Raw genomic sequence first — 20,382 nt, forward strand, 5'->3', positions numbered from 1 at the left:
TTCAAAGATTTTGCACTCGGACTAGGCCAAGTGGGTGTGTAATGGATGATTGCTGGGACCAATCAGAGAGGCTATATTTATTGACAGGACCTGAAAATGATTGATTTTACTACACGGATGTTTGGTAACTGAGAACAAATATGTTGATTTTTTTAAGACATTTTGCACGGGTAGATCCGGGAAACCTTGGTTCTGTAATGGAAGACGACTGACAGTTGATCAAACAGGTTTACATAATTAAAATAAAGTGATTTAATTACATAGACTTGGATGCTGACTTTTAGAGACAAAGTACGTATGTGCATACCGTAGCCACATCACCCAAGTGGGAGGTGGCTCGAATCAAGAACACACTCACATTCTTGACACTTTCTGGGAGTTTGATATGGAGGAGTGAATTCCCAGCCCCCTCACACAACCCAACACCTGTCGTTGGGAGTCTTTAGGTGACCAGACCCCCAATTTCCAACCCCCAATGCTGAGCGCCAAGCAAGGATGCAACAGGTACCAATGTTATTAGTCTTGGGTATGACTCGGCCAAGGCTCAAACTAGTGACTTCCCAATCCCCAAGGCCACCAAGCTGGTTAGAGATAAAGAATTTTGGAATTGGCTAATGTGTTGAAATTTCCAAATATTTTGCACAGGTAGAACTTAGCTAATTGGGTTGCATGACGGGCGTTGGTCAATTTAAAATAAGTACTGGATTCCAATTTGAGACTACTTTGCAAGTTTTTTGTGGGTGGTTCTGGTGCCCATTAACTGCGAAAACCAAGGATTTTCTCTTCTTTAATTTTTACGTGTTTGATGTAAGTAGTGTGAGAGCAGAGCCGGGCTGTCAGTTCATTTTTCGTTCCCGTGACCAGAACAAGCACGAGAAACGGCAAGCGTACTGTAATGCATTTATTGATGGTGTGCACCGGTCGTCACACGGTCCCGAGGCCCGCGGTTGGCTCGGCTGCCGACCTCGGAACGCTTTTGTGATTACACACCAGCCAACGTTTGAAGTGGTCGAAAAACCGCAGCGGTTTACATTCACATGCATGTTGTAATAAGAGCAAATGACATGGTTTCCACGGTGCATGGGATCTGAAGTCGAAAAAAAAAAGTGTGGAATTGTCCAAGCTTTCGCCTCAAAGCTGGGTTATGCGTGGTCCGCTCCATTGCTTGGGTCAATGTGACCTAACTTTCTGACCCCTCTTTCCCATGAAAACCGATAATTTTGATTTTAAATAATTAGGGGGTAAATAATTGAATGGATTCAAAGTATTTCTTCATTTTAAGAAGCCCCCCTAACATGTGGTTCATCTATTTAAAATGACACCGCGAAAATTTTGTGTGAGAGAGAGAGAGATACTTTTCCATTTTAGAGGGCATTTTCTATCCAATTTGGGTATATTCTGTTTTTTGTTTTTAGAGTGCATTTTGACCCAATTTTGGTTAGTTTTCTGTTTTTAGACTGCCTTTTCAAACCAATTTGGGTTAGTTCTCATTTTTTTATATTGTATTTTTTACCCAACTTTGATTTTTATTTTGTTTCCGAGAGAATTCTTGACCATGTTGGGGTTACTTTATGTTTTCAGCAAGTATGCATTTTTGATACAATTTGGGTTCCTTTTTTGTTTTTAGAGAGCCTTTTTTTACCCACATTGTTTTACTTTTTATTTTAGAGTAAATATCAGATCAATTTAGGTTTTTTTAGAGTGTATTTTCTGTCCCTGATTTGGATTATTTTTCTCTTTTAGAGTCAATTTCTGGGCCGAGTTGGGTTACATTTGTTTCTGGAGCGCATTTTTGTCCCAAATTGACTTTTGTGATTTAAAAGTGTATTTTTTACCCAATTTAGGTTACTTTTCTGTTTTTAAAATCCATTTCTTGATCCACTTTGGATTTTGTTATGTTTTCGAGTGTATTTTGACCCAATTTACGTTATTTTTCTGATTGAAAGTGCATTTATGACATAATTTATTACCTGTCTATACTTGGGTCCTTTTTTTGATCCCAGTTGGGCTACTTTTTCGTTTGAAAGTGCATTTGTGACCAAATTTGGGTTACTTTTCTATTTTTGTAATGCATTTTTGGCCTTATTTGTGGTACTCTTCTGTGTTTGGAGTGCATTTCATCAACCAATTTAGATTTTCTGTTGTTTTTTTTTTTATGCACTTTTGACTCAATTGGGTTACTTCTCTATTTTAAGAGTGCATTTCTTAGAGTCTAGCATGACTGATTATTGCTCAATTACTTAAGGCTTTTTTATCTATAACAATTTATATTCATATATCTAATTATATAATAAAATGAAACCTAATTTCAACAATTAGAATTATTTCCTCTTAAACTTTACAGACATTTCTGCTTCATATCCTCGTTTGGTGTCCTCTACACCCGACTGCTCAACGAGGGCGTCCATGCCATGGTCTGTCCCAATGTCCACATTTCTTCTACTATCGGCCCATTCATGGAGTGGTGCCGGACGAACCGTCTGACCCCTCATTGGTTGCCGATCCTCAAGCTGACCCACTTTCACTATCGCTAACTGTTCGCGTGGCTAATTGAGCCCGAAACACTTTGCTAATGGCTGCTTTGTTTTGGGGCCTCTGTGGCTGAATTCTAAATAGAGGATTGAAAGTCGGGGCCTACTTCTGATTTAGGCGAAGAAGAAAGGGAAAAAAGGACATTAAAAAAAACAGGGGTTTCTATTGTGAGACACTTTTTCTAGTGTGCTTCTCAGATATTGTACAATTGTATTTAATCAGAGACAAGAAATTGATTATTTTTCATCAGACACATGGAGAAATTGTGCTGTCTTTCATTCATAAGCTGAATGACTGTAATACTGTACTCTTCTCTATACAGTAGGTTGCAGGAGGTACTGTTGCTTTTTTTAAAACAATTATTGGATAAGAAAGTGGTGCAGGGGAAGACATTTTTTGGGGGGGAGTAACATTCGAGCTTATACTGCCCTTTCAAATGTTATCCTCACCATGTAAAATATTATATTTGAATTATGTTTTCATTTAAAAGAAAAAGACAATGCTATTTAAAAAAGTTGTTCCACTAGCAGATACTGTTGCTCATTATAAGTACAAATATTTTCGTTTCAAACAAACAAACTAACAAATGTATCGAACTGAAAAAAATGTACAGTTGAAATAAAAAAGTATATACAGTGCCTTGCAAAAGTATTGCCGCCCCCAAAACTTTTAGACATATTTCAGGCTTCAAACTTTAATGTAAAAAACTCAACATATTTTTCAAGAATCAACGTTAGAGATTCAATTGTGTATAGAGACCACATTGATTCAACATTTTTCAGTGTGCTTAAGAATATAAAAATGAAAAGTAGGCTTTGCAAAAATATTGGCCCCTTGAGTTGATACTTTGCTGTGATTATAGCCACAAGTCTTTCGGAGTATATTTCAAAAATTTTGCACATCTTCAAAAAGAGATATGTGCCCATTTTTCCGTACAAAACAGCTCAAGTTCTTTAAGTTTTGATGGCGATTGCTCATGCTCAGCATTTTTCTGATCTTTCCACAAATGCTTTATAGGATTCTGTTCTTGACTTTGGCTTGGCTATTTTAATACTTTAGGGCCGTTGTCCTGTTAGAAGGTGAACCTTTGCCCCATTCTCAGGTCTCTTGCAGAGAGATGGATAAATTTTCTTCCAGAATCCCCTAGTATTTTGCTCCATTCATTTTTCCATCAGCTCTAACTATCTTCCCAGTCCCTACTTTTGAACCACCTTTTCAGTATATTTATTTAACAAACCTATAAAATTCAATTTAATTTATTGCGTTACCGGTACTTTTTTAATAGAATAATTTTGTTAAATGAGGAAAAACATGATTAAAATAACATTTTTTTTTAAAATTCTAAACAACATTTTACTGAAATAATTTTTCTTAACCGCTTTCTCAGCCTGGTTTACATTTAATTTTTCCCAACTTACCGATAATGGAAAACATTTTTTAGAATATATAGTGAAACTTGGAAAAAATTAAGCAATTCATAGATTTCCGGTTGCACTGCACAACACAGAGTCATCTTCTTGTCAAATAATACACACTCGCCCTTTAAAATTACAAGTAGAACATTTACGATTGAAATAACCACATTTTTCTGTCAATGGGGTAAAATCATTCAATTTTTTGTGTCATGATTTTCCCATTGCCCTCACTTGTGCCCGCTCGTTTGGCTCCAGTTGCCCTTCGTTTCCTGATTGGTTCCCCTCCTATTTAAATTCAACAATCTCATTCACTCCTTGTCAGTCCGTCAGCGAACCTCCGCACATATGAGGCAAGCACTTTTTTGACTCTGGCGCTCGTCTGTCCCATCCTTTCCTGTATCCTACTAATCTGCGCCTGGGTTCCCGATCGTCGCCGGCTACCTGACTTGATTCCTTCCTCCGACCACGCTCCGATCTCCCGTCCTGGCTGCCCGAATTGTTTTTGCCCACCGACCATGCTCCGATCACCCGTCCCGGCTGCGCGACTTGTTTCCGCCCTCCGACCACGCTCCGATCTCGGGGGCTTCCTGCTTCTGCCCAGTGATCGCCGAATCGCTGGCGTTTGTTTTCCCGCGCCTGACTTCTCCGCTTCTGCGATAAAGCTTGGTGTGAAACGTTACGCGTTCGGGTTACCATCCATTCTGGTTCTGCCATTTTGCAGTGTAGAGCTGATCATTCCTTTTTTTTTACACACACATTTTCTATTGAGAGTGCTTTCAATTTGTTTTTAGAATGGAAAAAAAACTGAGCCTTGGCTCACAAATCCTGAGAAACACCGAACTACTGTATTAAAACCTCGTATAAATGATGGCAGCCAATACTTTAACTCCGTATTCAAATGTGGCGAGCTCTATACGTACACATACAAAAACATTTTGTCATCTCTCTTCCAAACCCTGCCTTAATTTTCTTCAACCACTCGATTTTAGATGATTAATTTGCAACAGAAGGTTAAAGCTTTGCTCATTTAAAAAGTTTCCATTCTTTTTAAAGTCTCTAATCTCCTTCGGTTTTTTTTCTTAAAGGACGGGGGCGAAAACAGAGAAAAGGAGTCCTTATAAGTGCAAGCTCAGCGACTCGGCCCGCTTGGCCAGACTTGAAAGCACTTGAGACGGCTCGCCATTGTTTTTTTTTTTTTTAAACACTTGTCATTGTTAGTGTAAAGGGAGTTTTAACAGTTTTGATGGCGTATTTAGAAGCGCCAGCTCAGGGAACCTCTGGGCCATATAAGGACATGATGGCTGAATTTTAAAATGTAAATCACCTTTCCTAATTATTGAATAGGTGTTGGTGAGTACTGTTCTGATACTATATCTTGTGTCACCCTCATTATAGTACAGTACAGTAGATTTATCATCAAATGTAGAATACTTGTTTTTTTTTTTGTAATTTATAACATTATCGCGTACATTGTTTACAACAACATCAGACGCGGCACTCCAGGATAAATATGTAATGAAAAACGTTAGAGGAAAAAAAGGATATTAGGACAGACAGGCAATTTTTATAAGGTTGAAAGTGCATCAAAACATTTAAAGTGCAATACTACATAAAATGGAACATAATATAATATGATATATTGTCTTCCATCTGCAACCTCAGTGGAAATGTTTAAATCTTAGCTTAAAACACACTTCTATTCTATAGCATATGAATAACCTAGATTTTATGTTGACAATATCTGTTTATTATTTGTTATTGCAACATCCATTGCAGCCTTGTCATCCTGGAAGGGGGATTACCTCATGTGCGATCCCTTCTCAAGGTTTCTTTCTTTTCCTCATGCCGGGGTTTTTGAGTTTTACCTTGCCCTGATGTAGGTTTTAGATCAGGGGATGGTGTAATGATAGTCTGTGGTTTGCAATAATCTGTGGTCTGTGCAGCCCTTTGAGACTCTTTGTGATTAAGGGCTTTACAGATTAACATGAATTGACTTGACTCATTGGAGCAAGTGAATTTCACAACAAAATTCAATATTGCCATCCTAAAATACCAAAGTTTAACATAATAAGTTCAAGGTAACAGTTCAAATTAAGATATATTGAAATAAAAAGGGGCAGCACGGCTGCTCAGTGGTTAGCGCGTGTGCGGCACAGTTCTGAGGTCATGAGATCGAACCTCCTGTGTGGAGTTTGCATGTTCTCCCCGTGCTTGCGTGGGTTTCCTCCGGGCACTCCGGTTTCCTCCCACATTCCAAAAACATGCATGTCAGGTTAATTGGCCGGTCCAAATTGTCCCTATTTGTCTGTCTCTGTGTGCCCTGCGACTGACTGGCAACCAGTTCAGGGTGTCCCCTGCCCACTGCCCGAAGATGGCTTGGATGGGCTCCAGCACCCTCGCGACCCTACAGAGGATAAGCAGTGCAAATAATGGATGGGTGGATGGATGGATGAATTAAAAAGAAGAAAAAAAAGAACTGAATCATCCCGTTTCATCATTGCACATTCCCCTCTAAGCATTTTGCAGCATTGGGTAAGAAGCATGCAAATAGTGATACCATGTATCATATCGGTGCCGATACCATCCGTTTTAACGACTGCACCCTTGCTCAGTATATAACGGGATACGATGTTAATCCATTCGAAGTCAAGGATCACAAATTAAAATGGTCGTATACAGGGGAGAGAAACCTTAGGTAAATAGCAAATGCATTCCAAACCCGGGTACACCAAGGGAAAATATTAAAATGATACATAAAAAACATTAGTAAAAACTGTATTTTAATAGTAGTTAGTTTTTTAATTTTAATTATTTTCAAATTAATTAATATTTTCCATTCATCCATTATTGTGTGGGCAATGGGCAGGGGACTTCTTAAACCAGTTGCCAGACATTTTTTTTTCCTTTAGATATTTTTTTTAATATCAAGTTTTCCTTCCTTAGATTTTAGTTTAATTTAGTTTTTTTTTATGTAATTCTTTATTAATTGTTTATTTCAATTATATTTATTTTTTTCATTGCATCACTTGAAATTTTAATTGAAATTAAATTAAATTTAGTTAAAATTTGTTACATTTATTTATTTATTTATTTATTTTTCTGTCAATGGACAACGATTTCACTTTTCTTGTGAACATACCATATTAATAAATTGTATTTTAATCAACAAATACCATTTTGGTATTTTTTTTGCAGATTCCTCAGAGGGAATGTCCTCACAGCCTTCGCTGACGACCAATGAGAACGCCTCGTCGTCCTCCATCGCCGTCACCTCCTCTACCCACAATCCCCTTGCTCCCCCTTCGTCCTCTACCTCTATCCCCCACCCAGGCCCCAACACCAAACCCTGGAGGAGCAAGTCCACCAACCCCAAGCAGGTTCCTCAAACCCCCTCCCCGCCTGCCATGCAATCCACAAAGCCAGACAAGGAGACCTCCTGCAAGGCCACTTTTGCATCCGAAGCTCCTAAAGCCGTCACGCAAAAGTCTATGCTGGACAAGCTTAAGCTCTTTAACAGCAAGGGAGCTTCTAAATCCTCTTCCCTTTCCTCCAATGGAGTGAGCGAAAACGCAGTGCAGGTTGTCCTCGCTTCCAATGCCGAACCGCTCGAGGAAGATGACGGCAACCTCCGCCCAGGTACGAATGCTCCTACAAACGGTGCGAGCAGCCCCAAATTGGCCTTAAGAGGCATCGCCCAGCGCACTTTCAGCCGAGCCCTCACCGCCAAAAAATCCGCCGCCAAACCGCCTGAAAAAGTTACGAAAGAGAAAGGAAAAGAGGTGGGGAAACGTCTCTCCATGCAGGACAGGCCAGAACCCAAAGGGGAGATGCCAAAAGAGGAGACGCCTCCTGTTGGTGTTGAAACCGACAACAAAAAAACCTCCAAAATTGCAAGCTTTATCCCCAAAGGAGGAAAAGTTGCCAAAAAGGAAAGCGCCGCCTCCGGGATACCAAAACCAGGAGGGAAAATCCCATTGAGTGGGAAAACCAGTTCAGGGGGAGCAAAAGAAACCGGGGACAGACCGCGGAGCCGACTAGGAGTCCCGAAGAGTCATTCGGAAAAGGAAAGCAAAAACGCGCTGGCCGGAGGAGGAAACACGCAGAGCACGGCTAGCAACACCGTTAGTGTGCAGCTACCGCAGACGCAACAGCATCATAGTCACCCCAATATGGCCACCGTGGCACCCTTCATGTACAGGTGAGACTGCGCTGTGGTGGGTGTGAGCAGCTGACTGAACCACAAAAGTTGCACAAATCTGAGGTTATAGACATGAATACAATGTCATTTTTTGTTAGTGGTGTTCAGTGTTTGGTGCGTTTCTGAAAAACAGTAATTAGTTTCTAGTTACTTCATTTAAAATGTAAATGTTGTCTCCTCAGATGACTGACAAAAAAGTAGTGCAATACTCCGAAGGTAACTTATTACAAATTACCGTATAAACTTGCAAAGGAGACGACCCCCTGAAAAGCTTTAAAATAGCCACTTTATTGAAGAAATAGAAGAAAACGTGTATGCCAACCTGTGGAAGAAGTTGGAGATCCTGAGAGACTGCTAACAAAACTTTTCAGGGACACTCCATATCCATTTTGTCTCTGGGCTTCATACCATTCGGAGATCTCCTCCATATCAGGGTGATGTCCAAGACATAAAAATATAAAAATTAGCCACACTTACCGTACATTCTGTGCTTATAGTAATAATGGCAATAATTTAAGTACTTATTTTACTGTTATCTACTCGTTTTCTTATAGGTCATTTTATTCTATGCTTATAATCATTTTTCCCGGTAAATCTTTTAATACATTTTCTTTTATAGGTATTCCTAAAACGTTTTATCAAACTGTACTTCTTGTAGGACTACTTATTTATGTATCTATTTATTTTTCCTAATTCATGATTTATCATGTTTATCTCATTTTTATTTCAATTATTTTAGTTCTCCCCTTTTTGACTACTTTCTTAATTTTTCTTCTTCTTTTTGTATTTTACATTTTATTTCGTGAGATAATTTGGCAGATATTTTTTCTCATTTTAGGTTTTATTTCTCCAGCCTAACTATTTCTTAAAATAATTTGTAAATGGAAAAACTAAGAGACCAATTCTAAGATTATACAAAAAATTAATCTTGAAACAAATCGTATTTATTTTAGGAAAAATATCTGTAAAACATGTAAAATATCTACTTCATTTTGCCCCCTAAAAATGGTTCAAAATAAATAAAAATACCAACAATTAGCAAACTAAATATTAAAATGAATAATTCAAGAAATAAAAATACAATAAATACAATATTGTATTCTCAGATCAGATACAATTCCACAAAAGATTTTTTCGAAAAAAAATAAAAAATAGCACAAATAATCAAGTTCAGAGCTCATTTTTGAGAACTAATTCATAAAAAAAGCTGTTTCAAAGTCAAATGAATTGAAAATGAATCAAAGTCAACTGTAGGTCAAAGCTTAGATGCATCCAAGATTATCTATGTTGCTGTTTGTAACTGAGCACAGAAAATGGACCTCAGTCACAAGACGGGAAACGAAGCAGATTTAAATCCTAATCAGGTTTAGCCCTCATTTGTGAAATACTCGAGTCGTGCACCTTCACGGAGCGTGGGAGTTTGACTCCATCTGTTCCTGCAGGTCCCAAAATGACGACCAAGGGATCCTGAGCCCCGAGTCCGCTTTGGGAGGACGAGGCGGGGATGCTGCCTTCACCAAGAACAACCAGACCTCTATAGAAGACCTTTCAGGTACGAAAACCAGTTACATGCAATACTGTATTTTCTTTTTCTTGCCACAAGATCAAAATTTCTATCTTATCAGGTGAAGACCCGGAGACTCGGAGGTTGCGGACGGTCAAAAACATTGCGGACCTGCGCCAAAACCTGGAGGAGACCATGTCTAGTTTGCGGGGAACGCAGCTCACTCACAGGTACACAGTGGAGAGATTTTAGTAAGGGCACTTTTCGGAAATTTTACAGTCAATTATATTAGACATTGATTTAAAAAAAAAAAACACTTCCTTACACACCACTAAGTAAAAATCACACTGAAATCTGCCATTTTAATGGATAATATTGTTGATTTTAAAGTATTATTTTTGTTTTTCACTTTCATTTTTCTATTTATTTTAGAGTTTTTTGTAAAAAAAAACAGAAGTACAATTATATTCCAGCGTAATGAATTATATTGCTCCTTTTAGGTGTTATTTTTATATTTAATCAGAGAAAATAAAAAAAAATGTATCAGTGTATATACAAATTGTAGGTATTGTTTTTTGATTTTACTAGAAAATAAGTAGAATATACTCAAAAGTCTTATTTTTCTAGAGAAATAAGTCAAATGTATAATAAAATATCCCGTTTTAATAGATATTGCTAATTTTAGGTCTTCTTGTTTCAGTAGAAAAATGCACTGCAGGAAAGAGGTCTAAATCTAGTGGAAGTTAGAGCTCTTGTTGGTGATAGCAATGAATGGAGAGGTGTTGTAAAAGGATAGTGGGATGTTTGGACGCATTCTAAGGGATGGGCAGGGCACCTGTATGATGCGGCAGGGGTAAACCAGTGAAAGCTGTCGGGCCCTGCAGTTGAACAAAAGAGTGTGTTGTGACACCCTGACCCGAGTGACATGGCCGCTTTCTTGTGTCCCCTCTCATTGGAAGGGTCAAAAGCATGACCAATTAAGATGCCGAGGTGCCTAACTTGTTTGGGTGTTTGGGCATTTGGGTTGGCCATGGTCCAAAATGTTTTGTGTGTGCTTTTTGCTATTTTTTTCCTTTTTTAATTTTCTTTGATATTGTATGTGTTTGTCTTGCTGTCTGTCACCCCTCTTGAGGGATATGACCAAGGTAGATAGATAGATAGATGGATCCAATGCAGCTGTAGAGAAAATTGCTTTAAATTATTGCTTTAAAATAAAAGCTTTTAAAATGATTTCTTCTTATTATTTGCTTAACAAAGGAAGTTCCCTATATAAAGCTCTCCAACCTTTTTTAAACTGAGAGCTACTTTATGGTAATCATTTGTAAAATAACAAAACATCATGTTATTACTATGTTTGAGATTTTTTCATGTATTCCTATTGTCTCCTCAGCACCATGGAAACCACTTTTGACGGGAGTGTCACCACCGACATCAGCGGTGGTGGCAATAGCAGCAGCGGAGGAGGCAGAAGCATCCTAAGCCTCACCTCCGCCAGGCCTTCTCTGTCGTCATGGCGACTGGGTCAATCCAGCCCTCGGCTCCAAGCGGGTGACGCCCCATCCTCCGGTAACGGGTACGCTGGCCGGGTAGCAGGAGGCCAAGCAGGGCGCTACTTGTACCCGGGCCAGCTCAGACGGCAGCTCGCCGGCAGGAGCGCCGGCGGTATTTGTGGAGGAGAAGTTGGAGAACGGCAATCGGACAATGTAGACCTGGATGGCCTCGCCATGGAGGTGACAGGATACATGAGCGACGGCGACGTTCTCAGCAAAAACGCGTCACGAAATGAGGACGTCACAAGTGGGTGAGTGCAATAAAGCTTTGAAGTGTTAACTGTCAGTGCTTATATCTTTTCGTTTCTCACCACACTGCTTCACTGCGCCTACTCACTGTATGGGTCGCCTACACACTCTCAATCACTGGCTACAGGAAGCAAAACTAGGAAGTGAGGACGTTTCTCAACACACTGCTTTCCTGCATCTACTTATCATATGGGTTGCCAATACACTCGATTACTGGACACAGGAAGCATAACTAGGAAGTGGGGGCTCCCTCAATGTGTCTAAGCCACACCTTTAAATGAGTATGCATCTCACCTGTTGTCTAGTAAAATAAGAAAATAATAAATACAATTAGTATATGTATTATTAATACTTTCATACGTAAAATTAACAATATATTTCATTTTGTTTAAGCGACGGGGACACCCTCATTAAAAACGTGACACAAAAAGAAGAAGTCACCAGCAGTTAATGCAATAAAGCTTTGAAGTGTTAACTATCTGTAATTATACCTACGCTTTTCTCACCACAATGCCTCACTGCGCCTACTCACCGTATGGGTCGCCTACACACTCTCGATTACTGGACACAGGAAGCAAAACTCGGAGGTCAGGCCTGCCTCAATGTCAAGTCAGGTCAAGTCATTTTTATTTGTATAGCCCTTAATCACAAAGAGTCTCAAAGGGCTGCACGGGTTATTGCACAGACTATTATTACAGATTATTATTACACCATCCCCTGATCTGAAACCAACATGAGGGCAAGGAAAAACTCAAAATGTGTTGACAGAGATTAGTTCAAAACCCCCTCCTTAAAATGAGTGAGTACTTTTTGATTCGCGGGCAGTGTTGGGACTATTGCGTTCCAAAAAACACATTATTGGAATGAAATTACGGCAGTACCTCTTCGTGCGAGCTTGCCGTAATTCATTCCAGGATCGTTCTGGAATTACTCGTGTAACTAGCGAATTTTCTTGATATGAAATAATTTGAAACTAAATAGCCCATTCCCAACCTCCCGAATGCATCAAAGTGAACCCAAAATAACTATAAACCACACCTTTCTGATTAATAAAAATTCATTCAAATAACAATTATACATGGGGGAAAATACAGTAGGAAGATGAATAGGCTTATATGAACAAAATAAAATACGAGTTTATCATGAGCACTTACCCCGGAGGCAGTCGCCGTAACAATGTATGCGTTTGGTGTGTCGGAAGGGCCGGGGAAAGATCGCATACCTGTCAACTTATACGTTTTCTATTTATTTTATAAAAAAAATTGATCACTTTAAATTGTGTATAGAACATAACAATTTTCATATGAGAAAGAAAAAAAATCACACAGATCTCGTCTCGCTCATTTCGGCTCTAATCCAGGTCGTCTCTCACTTGTATACTACATCATCCTTCTTGTTGTGTAAATAGGTGCTGTACTGTGTTTGCAAGGTGTACTATCCCTTAATAAGGAGGATTTGCGATCATTAATAAGGCGAGAAATTGGCGGATGTTGACGGATCGAGAGCCAGTTGATGATTTGTCAGCAACTATTGAACACTTAACTTTGCATTGATGTATTCAATTGTTTGTTTGTTTGTACATGATTCAAATGGAATCTTTTCTTCCGGCGCCGTCACGAATGGCAGCCACTCCAGCAGCTCCCGTGTTATTTTCGATTGTTCTCGATTGTTCTCAGCTCAGGGATGCTGCTGGAAATGTGAATTTCCCTTCGGGGATGAACAAAGTATCTATCTATCTATCTATCTACACAATTAAGAAACAGTCTCAAGTGGTCTTGAGCAGTCTCTAGTGGTAGCCTCTTAGACTGCCCGTAAACTGTATTATCCTGCACATAGTGAGCAAGATTTTTGTAGCAAATAAAACTCATATCCTTAAATTATCTTATTTAGAGGTCCTTTATAGAGAGGTACCAACTGTACTTTTCTCAGTAATTAGTACTGTAAAACTAATAAAACCTGGTAACTTAATTGCTGTTACGACATGGAGCTGCATTACTGAACGCAGAGAATCTTCTCACTCATATTGTCACATACTTGAAATGCATGTTTTTAATGTTCATATTTTACTAAACACGATGATGGACCTGACATGATTGTACTTATCGGTCACATATAGTGTCTGTAGCTTGTATTCTTCCTTGTGCTTTGTAGCACTCCTCTTTGGTTGCACCAAATCAGAGGTCTCCATGGTGGTGTCCCTTATGGACAACTGAGGTGCCCGTGGACCTGCTCTGAAAACTATTTTCAAGTGCTGGGTCATTGTGATTTTCTGGTCAAATTTAGCGGTTGACTGAGTCTATTTAACCCTGCTTCCAATAATTGACCTGGTAATAACATTTTAACAACATAGTAAGACCATTATAAGTTATTCTAAATATTTCTATGAAACTGGGGACCATGTGCGCTAATTAGTAGGCAAAAATTAGCTGTCAGATTCAAAAAGTATAGAGATCCCTGCATTACACAGAACAGAGCCTTTAGTGGTCAAATATCTCAGTGTCCCTTTAAACACTACATTTGATATTCATGCATTAAATAACTCAAAATACATAAAAGCTTGACATTTAATACATATTTTGATAGGTAAAATCATTACATGGTAATAATTAAATAAAGAACAGAAAAGAATGCTTCTTAAACTTTTTATTATAAGCCAAGAACCTTCATTCAGGGAGACTGGGGACAAGAGTGGCACCAAAATTACATTTTTAACCATGTCATCATACCAATAACGTAGTTGCCAAAGTAATTATCAGGATTTTTGAGGAAAAAATGCTTGTATCAAGGGAAAAATTGCCCAAATTCAAAAATTAGGCAGAAATACTGTTTGTTTTTTGATATGCAATGTGATTAGTTGACCGACTTGGGCATTGGTAGTGCAGCTTTCTGTTAGTTATGATATCAGTGTGACGATCTTATCATTATATTTGTACAATTTTTGTTTGATGTGCTGGAGTAAAATGGCTAGTTTGCCCACTCCTGGGGTATCACGTGAAGAAGATATAAAAGTGGCCACAAGAAGGCAGTGATGCTTAGGATCCAAATGCATGGAATTGGAATGCATTCATTCCATAGTACTGACATCCCAGGAGTATCTTTTCTCCTACAAAGGCAAACACGCTGTTATATTCCTTTAGGCAATTCCCATGTTGAGACAAATCTTTCCAAACTTTGGCAACAGAGACGCTAATTGCATATTTGTAGCAAAATAATGTAACTGCATTTAGTACGGAGTATAAAAATTCAAGACTAGTATGTATCTTACACCATCAGGTTGGCACATGTTGATATGGCAATAAATTATATTGTATATTGAAGGCAATCTGAATTTTTAAAAGTGCAAAGTCATCTTTCTGAGGATTTTTTTCTGCCCCTCTAGCAAATATTTTTTGAAAAAATATTTATAATTTTATAATTTGTATCATTTTGATATATAATATGAATTAATCAATATAAAATAAGTCAGAAAAATATCTTAAGATTTTAATAGGTCTATGTGATTTTGAATATCCTGTTTCCTACTTTTAACTTTTTTTAAAAATTAGTTCCCAAAATAATAATAATAATAATAATAATTTCCTTGTATTGTCATTCTGTGTAACAATGTACACAGAACGAAATGTCGATTGCACCTGACCCGTTGTAGCGAGCCGATGCAGCCGCAGCCAACAGAGGGCGCCGCCGACCACTTTTTAGGTCTTAGGAATGACTCGGCCGGGGCGCGAACCACCGACCTCCCAGTCTCAAAGCGGGCGCCTTACCATCTAGGCTACTGAGCTGGTAGGTCACAAGACAAGAAACAATGTATAGAATAAGGCAAAACAAAAACGAGAAGTCAAAGTAGATTAGAAAAAGTAAAAATAATTTTCTTTTTAAGTAAAATTTGTTTCCTTATTTATATGTGTTCTTATTTTTACAATTTATTTTCTATTTTTTTACCATACATTTTTAAAATACATTTTTAATTAGTTAAGAATATTTTTAAAGCTATTAAAAATGTTATTTTTTGATTTTGTTATTTATTGTAGGATTTCTTTTTCTCATTTCACTAAAATAATTATTAAAATATAAAATAATTGTCCGGAAGAGGGCTTATATTTGGGCTCATTTTGAATTTGTTTGTATAATTTGATCACAAATAGCATTTTTTTTTACAGGAATTGTGAAATAAGAAGACATTTTTCTAATGGTCCATCATTTTCAATGTTTTTTTTTTTTTCCAAATTCAAATTGCATATATTTTGGCTAATTTAAGATTGATTTGAGCTTTAATCATTTTTTAAAAATACAACCGTAATCTATGAAAAATATTTCATAACATTTCATAAAATAATATGCTCTATAAAAATAAATAAAGTTAAGTTTAACTTACTTTAAGAAGTTAAGCTTCAAAAGTTAGACTATGTCCCCTTCTGTGGTAGAAGGTGGCAGAAAAAAGCGATCCAACCATTTTCTCAACCGCATTAAGCTTTCTTATTCCACTTTCATTTCAAAAGAAACGGCTCACCTCTTCTTTACACTTTACACCAACCATAACGAATGGATGCCCGAGATATCAAAAACTGAAAATGTCAAGGTTCTTAGGCACGCTGGAGGTACAGTACAGTATGTTTACACTCGAACTAGGAAGAGGTAGCGGATTTCTTCTTCGGAGTGGATGCTGGGTGACCTCTCACAGCGCCACCACACACCAGTAGCGGTGGAAAGAAGCACTTTAGTACTGTCTTGTACCGTACAAAATACCAAATCTAACTTGGAGCAATGTCTGGATATTTTTCAACATCCTGAAAAAAATGTTTGTATCTACCGTTTTTCGAATGGTTGTAAGTAGGGGAGGAGCGTCTGTAGTTGCTAACATAGATTAAAAAAAAAAACAACTCAAATTTATTGACTGTAAAGAAAAAAAACTAGCTTTTCTTCTCAAAGAAGCAGTTTGAGCATACATCATTTCTTGCCTTGAGAGTCGAAACGATGAAGGCCGGAAGTGTGCGTCCTGATCTGTATTTGTGTCCTTGTGTTGTGTGTTTGGTGGGCGGATTTTACCTTCAGGCGTCAACATTTGTAATGGACGCAGACTGATGGGCGCCCCCTCCCTCTTTTTAGCCTGTAGGCTTTTTAGCGCTCAGCAATTGATTTAACGAGCACAAGAGCATCTGCTTACTGGTTCTTCTCCAATTTGGTGGCAGGTTGGATCAGAGAGGCGGTGCGTTTTTAATTCTTTTAATTATAATGATTACACCTGTCCTGTTTTTAGAATTACAACTGACTCTTTCATAAGCTTTCCTACTCTCCTAATCATTCTCATTGTTCACGGATCCGTTAATCGCTGTGGTGTGTCTTGGGCAAGGACAGCCCAGTGGAACCTATCCCTCTCCAGGACGTTTTTGGGGTAAGGGTTTGCTCCCCCACATGATGGATAGTACTGGTGTCCATGGATACCAGTAGCAGTAGATGCCTCCTTGTCTGACTTGGATACAGCACCTTCATCATCAGGTTACTGTTGTTTTTCGGTGTAAAAGGCGTCATCCTGCACTTCTGAGATCAGATCTCAGCATTGACGGCAGCGGCGCGTGAAAATACTGATAGTATTTTGGTTCTTAACTTTTTGTAAAAGTTTGATCCCATAGGTCAAATGGTTACGATATACTGATGTTCTTTGAGATAATCGCAGATTTTGGATCCTTTTTTAAATTGTTAAGTAAAAAACATGTTTTAAGACTCTTACTACCAATTGACTTAAAGCTCCATTGCTTTGTATTATATAGTGACCCCTAGTCATTAGTTTAGACTTGTTGGTTTAGAAATTTGGAATGGGACGCAACTTTTTCCCCTATGTCCTTCTCTAGCCACTTCTGTTAGCCACTTGGTTGCAGATTTTTGACTCCTGGGTTTTGACGTTGGCCTTTTTATCACACCACTTGTAGACATATTTGGCCTTTTTTTGATGCTATGGTAGCCCAAATGACCAGTTTTGCAAAAGTAGCTTGTCCTGGCGGTGCTTTTGACGATTAACAGCTACTTATCTTCCACAGCTGAGTCCTTTATGTGATGATCACAGTACTTTGATTTAGGCATCTTCACTTTTTTTCCATTTTTCCTTCTCTAGCCAATCATGTTAGCCAATTCGCTTCAGGCTATGGTTCGCTGCTAGCTGCTGATGTAATTGTAATTGTTAATCTTTTTTCAAAGAAATTGAATTAAAAATAATACAATTTATAAAAAAATAATAAACATTTATTAATTTGATGTTAACATTTTAAATTTGTCTTAAAATCTGGTCTTATAATAGTAATACAAATAATATTGATATTTTACTTAATATTAATCTTTCTCTGTAAAATTATTTAATACAAAACATAATTTAAATTAATAAAGAAAACAAAAAACAACAACATTATTTATTTATTTAACCTGCCCCAAAAAAATCTTATTCAATCATTTGACTTAAATTGGTTTTGATAAATTGAAATAATATTATTGGATACATTCTAACTCAATATTTAGGTTTTTTTCTGTAAAATAACCCAAATACAAAGTAAGCATTATATGAAAAAAATAGCTACAAAAAACATGTATTTTTGCTAAAAGTCAGAAAATTGGCTGTAATAACTTAATATATTATCATTGGCAACATTTTTGGTAGTATTTTGGTAAAATAATCAGAATAAAAGCACATTTGTAAAAAACAAACACGTATTTATGATTTTTTTTATTATTTTTTTATTTATTTTTTATTCTGAAACTATGCTATATTTAACCTTTTATTTTTACATGTTTGTTAAATAATCCAAATAAACTGTATAACAGTACAAATGAAAGCACTCATTATTTATTGATCTGTCAGAAAATTGACTCGGATATCAATCATACAGTTTCAATCCAAACAGTCATGTTTAAATATTTGATGGAAAACTACAGAAATATTCTATTAATTGATTAATAGAAAAAATATTGATTAATTTGATACCTGCTAAATCATTTGATCATCATTTAAAGCAGTCTCTAACATGTTGCCTGCAGGAACTAGGGTGTCACCCCTAGGACAGCTGAAGTGCCTGTGAACCAGTTTTGAAACTACCTGGGTCATTGTGATTTTCTAATAACCCTACTTCCAATAATTAACCTCTCAATATCATGGTAACAACATAGTAATAAAATGATTTGTTATTTTAAAAAAGCATATCAAACTGGGTGCCTTTTGTGTTAATTACAAACAAAAAGTAGCCCTTGGTTTAAAAAAGGTTGGAGACCCCTGATTTAAAGAATGTAGAATCCCCTAAATCCCCCAAACGAGCTTTTTAGCTCCGGGCCGAGTTGCCCAAAGAATCTCTCCGATCCCTCTCCCTCCCCTTCTCCTCTCCCCCTCTCCATCCCCCCTGTACTTTCTACAGACAGACCCAATGCATGCGTAGCTGCATTCCAATTCTGAGCTTGCCTGGCGCACATGTGCTCACTATACGCTCTTGTGCATTATTCCATTTTCTGCAAAAAGGATGCTTCATCTCACTCTAGTGCATAACTGATCACAACTTTCACTTGGGGATCAAACTCCGACGTGTTCTATCTCGATTGCTACCGATCATGTTCGAGGCCGAAAGGTAGGTGTTATGATTGAAGCTGTTCGGGTTACTGTGATGAAAGCGTGACTTTGTTTTGAGGCGGCCTTGCCTGAGTCAGACTCAAAACTGTCAAGCTGAGGCACGCTGCCGCCGCACTCGGTTACACGTTAACAGATTTCCGAGACGCCGTTTGAAATCTTTCTCTGTTTGTGTTGCTGGTATACTACTATCGTTCCTTGGGGTCATGGTCTTATCAGCTGTCAAAACGGAAAGCAGCAAAGTAGTTGGTTCTAGGGATGCACCATAACTGTTTTTTTTCTTCTACTGATACCAGATACATGATAAAAATCCTACTTTTAGAGACCGTTTCAGATAACTTCTTTAAAATGCATGCTATATTTAGAATAAGACTAAAAACATATACAAAATCCTATTATGTTTGTATGCATTTTTGTTTAAAATTTTAATAATATTACCATTGTCTGAAATAACGTGCATCTTTTACGTCGGGCGTACAACTTACAAAACGTCTCCGCCCGAGTGGCCGACAACTTTTTCAAAGGAAAAAAAACATCTTTAAACGTTTGCTTTATTCCGATTTTGAAATCTTCATTCAGTTTGGAAATTTCGGTTCGTTTAGCAATTTGCATACTCGGCAGCCAATCAGAAGCCTGCATCGAATGACTTCGTGCTTCCCGACTGTCCCGGGCGATATAAGGTCGTGCGAGAACACAAGAAAAATGGATGTGTGCTGTGTGCAGAGATCTACTCACTCAGTCAAAGTCGTTTGCCAACGTTTTTATTTATCAGTTTCAATGGTTTCTTATCGAACTTCTGCATTAAGTTGCTTCAGCTTTATAAGGACCAAAATCGGGATGAAATCACTTGACTTTGGAACGCCACAGAGAGATGTGCAACAGTTACATTCTATTTCGGAGCCATATGTACTCATGAAAAGAGCCATATATGGCTCCCGAGCCATAGGTTCCCTACCCCTGATCTAGCAGGTTACACATGAACTATGTTTACATTTCGTCCACACAAGAAATCCCTGTTTGTGTACAGTATACTCTACCATATACTCTTAGTTCTCACGCTGAGGTGAACCAGAAACGGTCAGAGTGTTAAACATCTCACCGGTTTTATTTTTCGACTCGCTTAACTGTAAAAACAGGCCCCACACAAGAAAGCATTGAGCTGCCCAACGGTCCGGCCGGCGTTTAAACCAGCAAACATTTGATTGAGTTACACCTGAGAGAAATGGGTCAATATTTAGCTCCATTAGGAGTCTCCCCAATGGGTCAATATTTGGCAGATTGGACAATGTTGTTTTAGTTTGAGTGGGAATGTTTGCATAAACCATGCTAACGGTCAC

General features: G+C 37.9%; 1 protein-coding gene across 5 annotated transcripts in view; it reads left to right on the plus strand.

Moving 5' to 3' along the window:
* Window positions 1-20,382, plus strand: part of LOC148367052 (protein HTATIP2-like) — a 244,274-nt gene that overhangs the window by 59,584 nt on the left and 164,308 nt on the right. For all 5 annotated transcript variants that reach the window (XM_088333845.1, XM_088333850.1, XM_088333847.1 and 2 more), the window contains exons 8-11: window positions 7,143-8,145; window positions 9,588-9,697; window positions 9,771-9,879; window positions 11,040-11,450. In XM_088333845.1, the coding sequence (XP_088189971.1) occupies window positions 7,143-8,145; window positions 9,588-9,697; window positions 9,771-9,879; window positions 11,040-11,450 (1,633 nt within the window). The remainder of the gene's footprint in view (window positions 1-7,142; window positions 8,146-9,587; window positions 9,698-9,770; window positions 9,880-11,039; window positions 11,451-20,382) is intronic.

The sequence above is a fragment of the Urocampus carinirostris genome, chromosome 4, assembly GCF_059441175.1.
Source record: "Urocampus carinirostris isolate Australia breed hairy pipefish chromosome 4, RoL_Ucar_1.0, whole genome shotgun sequence".
NCBI lineage: Eukaryota > Metazoa > Chordata > Actinopteri > Syngnathiformes > Syngnathidae > Urocampus > Urocampus carinirostris.